The 13158-nt window shown below is 33.4% G+C and overlaps 1 protein-coding gene across 2 annotated transcripts in view; it reads left to right on the forward strand.

The window, feature by feature from the left end:
- The window catches only part of LOC118183048 (uncharacterized), a 204291-nt gene that overhangs the window by 137726 nt on the left and 53407 nt on the right, over window positions 1-13158 (forward strand). For both annotated transcript variants that reach the window (XM_085813322.1, XM_085813323.1), the window contains 2 exons: window positions 6504-6757; window positions 8396-8521. In XM_085813322.1, the coding sequence (XP_085669448.1) occupies window positions 6504-6757; window positions 8396-8521 (380 nt within the window). The remainder of the gene's footprint in view (window positions 1-6503; window positions 6758-8395; window positions 8522-13158) is intronic.

Below are 13158 nucleotides of genomic sequence, written 5' to 3' on the forward strand. Positions count from 1 at the left end.
CATGAAACCGATACCAAAGTTATCGGTGTGCTCTTATATTCGCGGAACAATCAGGCTACTGCGCAAAGCTTTCAGTATTACAGTTTCGCTGTTAGAGATCGCTGTACTTTCGTTCATGTTGCAATTCAAACGGAATTGAAACATCTGTCAAATACTCGCCACGATGCCACATTTTTAAGCAAAGAAACTCTGCTTTCTTTGGTTAGGAAAAATACCCCTGATATAAAAACCATCTTATTTGCCAGATTTCTCCAATTTGATTCCACTATTTTCTCTTATCAAAATGGTTTTACAAATTCAACTTCAGACAGTTCAAGCTATCCAAAAATATGTGAAAGGCCAGATTATACCATGTACCAAAACAGGCGTTCTCCCAATGATACTTCACTAATGATCTTTAAGATTCCTGGTTGTTCGACGTGGGTTCGAATCCAAGAAAATGAGCTAGCTCCATTCTTTCGTTCTTCATCTTTTCGTGTTTTTTCCCGTGTATAGCATGAATACGAGTTAATTCCCCTTAGTAAATTCTCCACGAAGACATCCCTCCTTTTAAGCCGATAATCCTCCTATGCCTTGTCATATTCAAATAAATTATTCGAAAACTCTCGGTTCTGGGAATATCACGAGCACTAGAGTTCACATAGCGGTGCTCCGCCATAAAAGGGCTTGTATCTTCTTAATTTTTTTTTTTTTTTTTTTTTTTTTTTACAATATAGAAACTTGTTTCCATAAGGGTGAGGTTATTTTTATTCCAAGGCACCCTTATGAAAATTCCTGTTTTCCGCTATGAGAAAGCACCGTTATGAAACAGTCGCGGCTTAAATTAAGGCATTAAGGAGAATAAGATTAATAATGAGGAATCGCCGTGGATTCTTAAGAATGAAGATGTTACAAATCCAAACTGTTAGATAATTGTCAAATTTAATGGCCCGACTGGCCTCCAGAATTATTAAAGTTGTATGCAATTTATAAAGAAATGATTTTCAGTTTTTAACAAAAGCATGTCATGGGACATTTTTTGTTACTGCTAGACAGAATATTCTGGACATTTAACAAAACTCAGTTTGTGAATAACATAGGCGGTGTTTTTTAATTCAAATTTAATTTTGTATGCTAAAGTTGGCAGCTTAAAGAATTTCCTCTTGGCTACTACGTAGAAGAATGCCCATCATCTCCACCTAGAATTACAAAGCAAACTCAGACCACAACCATTTGCCCCATTGACCCCAAGCAGGAAACCGGTTGACCTGTAACCTGCGGCTGTGTCTTCCTGAAGGACTTGTGGACGGTAAGGTCACCCACGACTCATTATCCTTGAGCACGTTTAAATCTGAGCCAGGTGATGATGCTGTACAGTGCAAGCATACATAATGATTTTAACTTGCAAATTATCCTCGCTTTCAGATGGAATGGTAAATCATGTTAAAATTTAATGTTGAAGGCCAATTCAAACTGACGTTATCATCCAGAGTGTGAGGAACAGTTAGTTCCATGAAGGCTTTTTGGACGTTTCAAGTCTCAACAGTAAATAATTTTTAGCGGAAAGAAATAATTTTTTATTTAAATTTCATAATGCACGTTAACTATAGTGTTAATTGCTTGTGAATGAATGCACAGTATTTCGGATAAATTCTTGATTACATAAAATCCCAATGCTCTTCTCTCGCTAAAATATTCTTCAAGATTTAGTTATATGTTATACGAAACTTTAAGCATTTTACAGCAAATGAAATGCCTATTAATTAAGCATAAACAAATAATTATCATGTTGAAAGCTGTGTATTACTAGTAAGCACAATGGAGTCTTGATCACCAAACCATCAATATGTTCTGTTCTATTCAATATACTACGAAAACGCAATTAATTCACCCACCAGGCGTCGAAATATCTGATCGAATTATCAAGATGCATTATCAAAAATATTATCTTTTAAATACTTTAACAGACAAAAGTAATGTATTAACAACTTATATCCAACGAAAAAGCAGTTTACCAATAAATTTATTTTGCATTGTTAATTTGCTTAGCTGATGATTAATTTTTGCAACAATCGCATAATTCTTTTTTTCGCTCCTACCCGTACGAATTCAAAATTTAATTTCAATTTTATTCTTTCAAATATTAACATCTGTAAATATGAACTATAAATATCATCTGTAAATATGAATCTAATTATAAATATCATCTGTAAATATGAATCTAATTATAAATATCATCTGTAAATATGAACATCTGTCTTTAACATCCCATTAATTTTTGAAACCCTTCCATACTGAAACAAAAGGAAAACTATGCACTAAAATGATACTAAAATGATCATTGCAGTCTCATACACTTGGTAAAATGAGCTCAACAATGATAAATTTGTTTTTACTGAAACAAAAAATAGCTTCTGGTTTGGTAAAGGAGTCGCAAATCATCTGACTTAATCGGAAACTTTCGGACCAATCTGCAACGTCAAATATTATTTGAATGATTTAGTGAATTCATTGTTTCTTAGTATCTACTGACTCTGTTACAGAGAAGAGGGGTTAGTGTATTTAATTATGCCGAAGCACACTAGGGCTATCTGCCTAAGGGAAGGGATGCCTTCGTGGAGGACTTTCTAAGGGAACTAATGGTTATGATTTTTTTTTTATATATTGATGAAAAAATTAACCATTACGAATTTGTTATTTTATAACACGTTAAAAAAGAATTTGGCTTTATTTTGCTTTTCAAAAACTGTTCTGTGCCTTAAACCACCACTTTATTAGTTTATTTTTATTTATCTATTTTTGTTGTCTTAAAAAGGCGCTGCTCTAGCGTTCCCTTTGACTGTATATTCGAGGTTGAATAGATGAGCGATGACCGATAGAAAGATTTGAAAAACAAGAACCGGTTTCTTCAATTTATTCTAAACTATGTGTTGTTCCGAAATATCAGAGAACTGAAACATTATTTTCATACGATACAAAATGGCAACATCTCGAACTGTATGTTAACGAACCAAAAACAATAAAATAAAAAAGGTGGATGATCATTTTTCATTTCTTTACGGAAAACATGGAAAAGAATGGCTTTGTATGGAGGGGAATAAACCGTGACTTCCGTGCTTAAGTTTATCTCTGTGCCGATTACGCCCTGTTGATGATCTTTATTTCGTTTAGATGAGGAAGGAATGTAAGTGGAGGATCCCTTACAAGAATGCTCTTGATCATCTTCTTTAGATTTCCAACAAACAGAACAGGGTCATTTATCATCATTCAGGGACTGCATTTCTGATGTGACAGTCTAGCGATTTGAAATTAATTAAAATTTTCAGTTTAGGATTACATTTACTTATTAATACTTTTCATAATAAATAAAGGTAAAGGGTCTGTTACTTACCGAGGACTTTCATTTACTTGTCGTTATTTTAACTGTAATCATTGCAGCGAATGTTTTAATTAAAAAAAAAGTTACAAATTCACGTCTTCCAATATTTGATGATTCCGAACAGTATAAAACAATTTTTAACGAAACGTTAATAAGTAATTAAAAAAAAAAAAATATGACAGGTTTCAGATTTTAAATTACGTCTAAAAGGACGTTTTAGTAACACTTTGTGTGTTACCTTTATTCATTAAATATCATGTTCTTCGAACTTAAACCATAAAATTGTTCAACAGCAATATCGCAAAATAATTTTAAATTGAGCATAACTTTAGAATTTCTGAAACACAGTCTCAAACGCCGGAAATAAAAATGTTTTTTTCTGTACAACGTTGCCATTGCACGCTTTAAAATCCTTGAGTTTCTTAAACAAAAGTTCGTTAAAGTTTTACAAAATATGAAATCGATAATAAAACAAATTCCAAATTTCTAATTTTGGCTTCTAGATGCATATATTCGCAGGAAGATTACGTTATTCAAAACTGGGTGGCTCTAGGTACCGTTGTTTTATCACAATGCGAGAAATATACATACATTTATGCAGATTCTTCATTATTTAATTTCTTTAAATATAATACAGAGAGATAATATTTGGTGGCAACAATTTGAAAAGTAAAATAATGCTTGTAGTTCTGGAAAATGGCCCCTTTGGACTAAAAAATTGCAAAAACTTTCAGCTTTTATTTTGAGCTTCTTGTGCATCACAAGAAAATTTTTTATCTTTTACAATGAGACATATAAGCACCTCAAAAATTTTAAATAATATTTTAATAAAAAAATATTAATTAGTTCCTGTGCACAATATGCATTCCAACGTTCTAATGAAACCAGTTTTCACTGTTTAATTAATTTATTACAAAATTTTATAAACATTATTTTTAGTCCAGAAGAGCTATTAGTCTCGAAACGCACTAAAAGCGTTGAATCCCTTTTAAAATTGTTACAACCAAATATTTTCGTCTTATATTAGATATATTTAAATAAATTAAACAATGAAGAATCTGCGTGAATGTTTCTCGCATTGTAAAAAAAAACACCAATATCTAGAGCCATCAAATTTTAACGAATGTGGGCAACTGCAAGCCCGAATTTTGAATTTAAATTTTTTTTTTTATAATCTGTCTCATATTATGTAAAATTTTAACGAATTTTTGATTAGCAGACTCGATTATTTCAAAGCGAGCAGTTTTATCACCAGTGCGCGCTATGGTCCACCTGAAATTCTAAAGATATGCTGCTTTTAAATATTTTAGCCCAAAAGGATATTAGCCCAAACACTCTCGAACCTGCTTTCGAAACTTGTATATGAAAAGAACGCCCCTTTGAGCGTAATATAAAATCTGACGGCTATCAGATTTATTTGTTTATTTATTTATTTTTAGTGTAGAGGTACTATTTTTTGGGCAGTCTTATAGTAAAGCATCTTTAACACGAATTCAAGCAACTGAAAAGTTAAGAGTTCGTGTTAATTCTCATTAACTGGGAGACCCAACTTTATTTTTGACAAATTGCTTTTTCTACGCACTAACCACTTACAGTGTATATGTACATACGTCTTACATACGTATGTCCTATGTAACATATAAACGTATATAACGTGCATACGTATTTTAGTATATCATCACAGAAAACACTGGAGTACTACATTAATTATTGCACTGTAACTTAAGAAAATGTCCCAGATATTTTTCTGAAGAAAGATTTCTGTGTACTGCGCTGCCACAGACGAGAACGAAAATATCTGGTAATTTCACGGCCAACTGTATTCATGCCTTCTGTAAAACCAGCGGTTAATTCAGGAGTTGCGGCAAAGGACTGTAAAGTATCTAAGGTGTGCAACACTTCCTGGCGGGTGGGCAGAATGATATTGTTCTCCTTATTTTCTTGTGATGCTATTTCTTGCACCTCACAGACGACTGCTTGTATATCCTATTTCACTTAAGGACACACCGCCACATCGTCATCTGCATTAAAAAACTCCCCAAAACTAGCACTACGGTTCGCAACGTCTTGTAGAATATTCCATTCATCACGTGAAGTGGTATCGTTGTCATCATCTAAGTTTTCAACAGGACTTAGCGTCTTTATGTCTTCAGGGTTTTCTAAAACAATTACGTATGTGTTGTGATGAAAGCGATAGCTTTTATTATCAAGCACGCTCCAGGTTGGCATTTCCGTCTCTTTTTCAGCAGTTGAAATTGCTGCTTACTAGTTACATTGCGAGAAGACTTCTTCATAAAAACAATAACGCTGAAGGTGACTTGTTGAACTCGGGAGGGTAGTGCACCTTTACATTGGTCAAGTTCAGATCATGTGTTTTACAAGTCTATACCTATCCAATCGCACAAGAACATGCCTATCATGAGCCACCATTCGACTATTAAAACGAAGAAGCCACTTATGAAATGAGGAGCTGTCGATCCAAACTTTCTTATGGTGGGAGTCGATACAGGGTAATGTACTGTTTGTACTTTACCCTGTATCGACTCCCACCATAAGAAAGTTAAAACAACGGGGTTTCTAGGACTTACCGATCATCCACAAATGGTGTTTATCACTGCCATCTATATTACATCTACATTAAATAATTTTGTTTTTAAAATGTCTAAATAATGCTTCCATTGAGTTTGCAGTAAGAAAAAGAAATATTGTCTGTCATATCCGCATGTTCATTTTGTATACTATAATTTTATTGTCTTTGTTAAAATGTATTAGATAGCCATACGAGTTATAAGGTATTTCACCCGCCTTCTTCGCGAGCTTTCGTGGTGTGGTGGTTTGCACACTGGGCCGGTATTTCAGAGGTCCGTTGTTCTATTCCCGGGGAAGGCGACTGCCCATTTTTCATCACTCCTGCTTTCAAAAAATACCTAATGTCTCTACAGTGACACTGTAGAGACATTAGGTATTTTAGAAGCAGGCAAAATGAAAAATGAGCAATCGTCTTCGCTGGGAATTGAACTGCTAATCATGGCCCAGTGTGCAAACCAGTACACCACGAAGACTCGCTAAGAAGGCGTGAGAAACACCTTATAAAGTATTTAAATATTGAACATGTTGTTAATATCACTGTATCTAATTTTAACAGCAAGATGATTCGCCTGGTTTTGCTGCTGCTCATCGTCTCTTGTACGAGCCAGGAGCTACGAACTGATCCAGCCCCTATCATCTATCCTGGGCAAGTCAATATCGGCTTTTTGTCTAATGTGCACGGTCCTCCTGCTAATGGAACTGAAGGATGCGGTCCACTGAGGCCAGAGGCAGTACAACGTGCAATGGCCGCAGTCTGGGCGGCTTATCAGGCCAATTTCCGAAAGGAAGATGCTCAGGATCTCAACATTGGTAATGAACCACTTCATTAAAATTATATAGCCACGAAGTAATTTTTAAAAGAGGCAGAAATAAATATCTGAGTTTCCCAGGAGTATTTTTGTACACTATGTCTGGAAAGTCCCTATACCAGTATTATACATTATTATAATTTAATAAAGGCTAATTATCCAAGGTTTCTTATGTGTTTACACAAATTTATATTTCTTCAAATTCTTTGTGACATTCGTTTCCGCGTTTAAGCCCCATTGAGATGAAGACTTCCAGTACATCATGGTCAAGCTGACTATGGGCTCTGGAGTGACACTCGTCAACCTGCCTCCTGTTACGCATTCACACAGAGAATAAACTGGAGTCATAACTGAGTTAAAGCTATTTGGAAGTCATGCTAATGATGACCACGTTAGGTGAAGGTCTATGCTGTACGATTCCAAGCTTCTTTAAACGTCAACTCCAAAACCACAAACACACACAAATAATTTAACGTCCGTCTTACTTCCGAAGTACAGTAAAATACAAACTCAGATGGAAGTTTAAAATAACCTTTTTATTTGCATATCAGCCTGACGGTTACATAAAACATAAAAAATATAACAGAGTACCTATTGCTAGTAAGAAATTCAGAACAAATGTTTCTGTCAAATTAAAATAGTAAATACAAAGTAATGACCCTCTACTAAGCTTTGTTCGGTTAGTGAAGCTAAAGCCGATGAGTCACTTCAGTAGCAGGGGGATTTAGCGGAGTTAAATGGCCAGAGATAGCTGGCAAGACTCTTTCTCGAACTGAGAGCTTAATTTCATTAACCATGTTTCATCCTGGTAGGCACTGACGAACGCTGAATTGAAAATAGAGGTAAAATAATAAGATTATTGAGTATATTAATGTAAACCTTTACAGTAAGATTGGGAGAAAGATGTTAAGAACGCCTGTCCAGTTTAACATCCAAGGTTAGTTAGTTTATTAAAGCAAAGTGTACGAAAACTATTTACCTAAGGAAAGATTGTTCGTGGAGGATATTCGAAGGGAAACTCACGATGAAACTCGAAAATACCCATTGTGCGTACTCGCTGGAACTGAACCCAGTTGAACATCAGTATTCAACTTGTTTTTATTCATTCCGACACTAATAGACCATTAACATACAAGGAATATCTAAAATTAATTCCTTTTTATAGTTTCAAAACATAAATGCAGGAAAGGGGTTAGAGAAAACAATGGAATTCGAAGTTTTCTTTCTATGAAAGTGAAGTAGTGTTGTTTCTTTCGGAAAACGTGGAGCCTTCAATATAATAGGTAGATTATTATTCTTTGTTCTTTTCTTGCCTGCTCTTCTGTTATTTTTATTTTAAAATCGAGTTGAGATAGATTTAAAATTTTGTCTCTAAAGGGAAAAATTTTAATATAGAAAAATAAACTTAAATTTATAAACTTATTTAAAAATAAAATTAGAATTCATCAAATTCGAACTGCATTCTTTCTTTAAAAATTGTTCAGTTTAAGTTTATCTTTTGACATTAAACACATATATCATTTTTAAACAAAGCCTGCACGTAAACTGGTCGTATTTGATGTAAACTTTATTCCATCATAGATGATTCTAATGTTTAAAAATAGTCGAGTTATTTTTATACAAAGATTTCTTTGTGTAGGTGTCTACATCTTTGATACCTGTGGCCGCGATGATGTAGCAGAGAGACAAGTTTATCGCCTTCTCGGACACGTCGGACATGTGCAGACAGCAGATTGTTCAGAAAAGAGGATTCCACCATTGTTTGGTAAGTTTGAACAAATGCTCTCACTTCTTATTCATAAGAAGTGCAATTTCCCATTTTAGTTTCGCATGGTGTTTGTTTACGTAGTGTTCTGATATTTCTAATAAAAACAGGTTGAGTTTTTCCTATTCGTATATTATATAATCAACTCCCCATTAACCAGAATAATGCCGGAGATGATATCTACGGTTAATTCAAAGGCGGATAATCCTAGAGTAGTTAAAAAGAGGAATTAACTCATATTAATAATTAACAAAAAACTTTTAATATTTTACATGTATTTCGAAGCATTTTAATCCGGAAAATAAATTTTTTTGTTTACATAAATTAAATCGTTATTCAAAACTAAAGACTGACTGATAAATAACAGTAAAATAAACATCACGAGTAATGAAGAAGAAAAAATAAAAAGAGGTAAGTTGCACTGAAGTATAACATTTATAAGAGAACTTGAATAATATCTTCGTTCTTGTCTCACATTAAAAATAGGTCATATTTTATTCTGCTATGTAATGATACAATGTTTACATATTCTTGATTATGTACAGTTAAATTACGGATTATTAGGGTTAAGGACAACTCCAAATACTACGGCATTCATCTGCTGTCCCTATTATAATTCCTTGCATTTTCCTTTTCCTTTTTACATTTTCAGTGGAGAGTTTTGCTTATGCTGATAGAGTGTGATAGTAATTTTTTCCTTGCTTAGTCATAGCGAACCTTAAATTCTTTTTTAGACAATGTCCGGTTACTTCTGCCCCGGGGTAAATGAAATGTCAGATGTACTTTTATTTAAAACATCAGATAAAATTTTTAAGCAATGTATATCTGAAGACTTTTCAACGAAGAACCTTTGAGGTTCTGAGTTCATTAAATTAGACACACTTGTTAGTTGATTCAGAATGATAAAAAGGCCTTTCTTTCTTTTCGGCCATCCACACAACGGCTGATTCACTGGGTTAAGTCCTCTTCAGCTTGCTGGTCAAAGGAATTTTAAAAAAAACTAAATTTCAGATTTTAAATTACGTCCAAACGTGCTTTTTTTAACATTTTGTGCGTTACCTTTATTTAATAAATATCATGTTCTTCGCACTTAAGTCATAAAATCGAGTTCAACAGTAATATCGCAAAATAATTTTAAATTGAGCTTATCTTTAGAATTTCCGATACAGAGACTCGCGCGCTGGAGATAAAAATGTTTTCCTCTTTCGTACAGTGTTGCCATTTCTCGCTTTGAAATCGATTAGTTTGTTCATCAAAAATTCGTTGAAGTGTTACAAAATATGACATCGATACTAAAATAAATTTCAAATTCAAATTAGAGCTTCCACATGCCCGTTACATTATTCAAATTTTGATGGTTCTACCGTTGTTTTATCACAGTGTGAGAAACATACATACATTCCTGATGATTATTCATTATTTAATTTCTTTAAATATAATACAGTGCGATAATATTTAGTAGCAAAACTTTGAAAAGTGATACAGCCTTTTAAAGTTTTCAACGCAAAATGCCAAAACGAAAAATAATAGTCAATCAGGGCAAACTGCCACTTTGGACTGAAAAAAAATCTGAAAGGTTTCAGATTTTAAATAACGTCTAAAGATTTTTTTTTAACGTTTTGTGTGTTACCTTCATATATTAAAAATCATGTACAATGTTCTTTGCACTAAAACCATAAAATTCAGTTCAACAGCAATGTCTCAAAATAGTTTTAAAATGAGCACATCTTTAGAATTTCCGATACACAGCTCCGCGCGCTGGAGATAAAAAAGGTTTCCCCCCAGTAGAGTGTTGCCATTGCTCGCTTTTAAATCGTTGAGTTTGTTAATCAAAAATTCGTTAAAGTTTTACAAAATGTGAATCGATAATAAAACAAATTCCAAATTTCAAATTTAGGCTTTCAGGTGCCTATATTCGCAGTAGGATTACGTCATTCAAAACTGGAGGGCTCTAGGTACCGTTGTTTTATCACAGTGTAAGAAACGTACATATATTTATGCAGACTCTTCATTATTTAATTTCTTTAAATATAATACAGGGCGATAGTATTTGGTGGTAATGGTTTGAAAAGTGATACAGTCTTTTAAAGTCGCAAAATGGCAAAACGAAAACCATAATCCTTCAGGGACAAAGCCTCTTTGGAATAAAAATGATGGTGTAGATGCTACATTACCAAGAGGTTTGCAAATTTGTAATACGTTACTTTCTTATGTTAATTCAACACATATTTTAGTTACTTTTCAATTTTCGCTATTAGAATTATTACTTTGAATGGTATCTTAAAATATGTTATTTTGTTTCTTGCAAATTCATTTTAATTCTTTTTAAATATAGGATTAAATAACAGATCAGATTAAGCCATTCTAAAAAATAACAAAATTTTCTAAACAGACAAATTTCAACATTAAAAGAGAAAAACATTTTTTATGTACTGGAATGAACAATATTTTAGGTTACTTCAATGTTTTTATGCTGTTTATAAATGTCTTGTATTAAATATATATATATATATATATATATATATATATATATATGTATATGGATTTCGGTGGTATTATGAATACATTTATATTATAAAAGAATACATTATTATAAGTAATAATCATACATTTATTAGAAGTTTGAAAAGAAGTTGCTCATGAAATTATTTTTAGATTTCTCTGTATATAAATTGCTATCGCAAATGGTATGTTCCAGCGATTAGGACCAACACCTAAGTAGTCTATTTAAGTGTTAATGCATGTTTAATAACCATATTTTATTTTTTAATTATAAAAACAATAAGCTAAATATTACATTATGCATTAAAAAAATAATGTCTGTTGCGGGGCGGGAGGGAATTGCAATTTCAGATAGGAGTTTAACTTCTTGAAAATGAAATTAACTTTAGGTTAGGTTATTTAATTACGGCAAAGCCTCGAGGGCTATCTGCCTAAGGGGAGGGATGCCTTCGTGGAGGACTTTCTAAGGGAAACTGGCTCGTACACATGGGGAACACGTTACACATGGGGAAAACCACGAAAACACCCATGCAGCCAACCCGTTCGCGGGATTCGAACCTCAGACCGAACTACCAGTGTTCAGCGACTTTACCGCTCGGCCGCTGGTGGGCCTGAAGTTAACTTTAACAATTCCAAAAATGTAAACAAATTTTTTTAACTTAATGATGGATTGTAGTAAAAAATTTAAAACGCAAATGATTTCTTAGCTGCGTAACATATGGCGTTAAAAATATGTTTTATTAACTATATTAAGGTGTCAACTGTTCATAAAACTCTCAATTTGATATTTTATAAATTAACAGTATTTTTGTAATTTTTTATACATTATAATAATTAAAAGTAAATATTAAAATTCCTGAGAAATTAATGAATTTTTTAATTGTTTCGTTAATCAGTAACATATAAATTAAATTTGATGAAAAATGAATTAAAGAATCCATCCGAATTGTTATCGAATGACAACATTCTGAGAACTGAATACGCGAGACTGCATAAAAGATAAATTTAAAGTTTTATGTTTCACGCATTGTTAATTCTTGTTAAATGCTGCTTTCGTTTTTTTCATGCATCAGTTTCTGACATATGATCGCAAACACGAATTTCATTTTGCTAAGGCAGGAAACTGCTCACCTCTTTCGAGGTATAAAAGGCACGATCTACTTTTGCAACAAGAAAAGAAAGCTCAGGCTTCTTTCCGGCAATCTTTTCAATGGGTATCACTGTCTAAAAATATATAAAATATAAGATTTCATAAATTCTAGTCTGTCATGAATCAATCATGAATGCTTAGTTTTACAGCGAAATTGAGCAAAATAATTAAATAAATACAATGATGCCTTTCGAAACGAATGCCTCGCACAGAAGAGCGTAAATATAAAAAGGTCTATCTGTGCATAAGCAAAGAAAACAAGCAAAAGAGCAGGTAGGGAAACTTATTTCTTAGTTTTTTATTACCACTGAAGAATTGGAAATCCTGCTTGAATAGGATTGCGAGGAAGCCTAGAGGGAACTTTGTTTTGGGATGAAGAAGAAAGAAAACAGAAAATTACTACAACAGCTGTTCACACGAGAGCTTTGCAAGGCAGAAATAAACCGAATTTCGTTGCTAGATAACCAGAAATTGCTAATCGTACTGGAATTTGTTAAAAGCATTTTGTATAAATGATATCTGAACTGAAACAAAAACTGAACTCACTTTTTCAAAATAAGGTTCGAATATGATCTCATCAGAAAACCCATTAAAAATCACCTGACTAAACAATCTGAATTTTGCATTTTTTCAATATTATTATTTTAGCCGCACTACTTACGACTGAGTGCATGTAGACATTATGTTGTTTTTAGATCTGTCATAACCCGCCAGAAGGTTGTACAGGCATTAGGATTTTTGGGAGATGAAAAATGAGCAATGCCCTCGCCGGGACTCGAGCCAATGACCTCTCGAATACGCGCCAAGTGTGCTGATCACCACACCACGAAGGCATGCTAAGAAGGCGAAGAGAAATACCTTATACACTGCCCCTTTTTTAAAGGGCGACTGGGGATTCAGGGACCTAATCGCCAAATCCTGGTGGTAGAGAATCATCAACCACCGCCTTTTTTTAGTTCGGGCGCCCCTGTAGAGATATTAGATA

The sequence above is a fragment of the Stegodyphus dumicola genome, chromosome 3, assembly GCF_044657685.1.
Source record: "Stegodyphus dumicola isolate Sdum_Otavi_A_Nest chromosome 3, ASM4465768v1".
NCBI lineage: Eukaryota > Metazoa > Arthropoda > Arachnida > Araneae > Eresidae > Stegodyphus > Stegodyphus dumicola.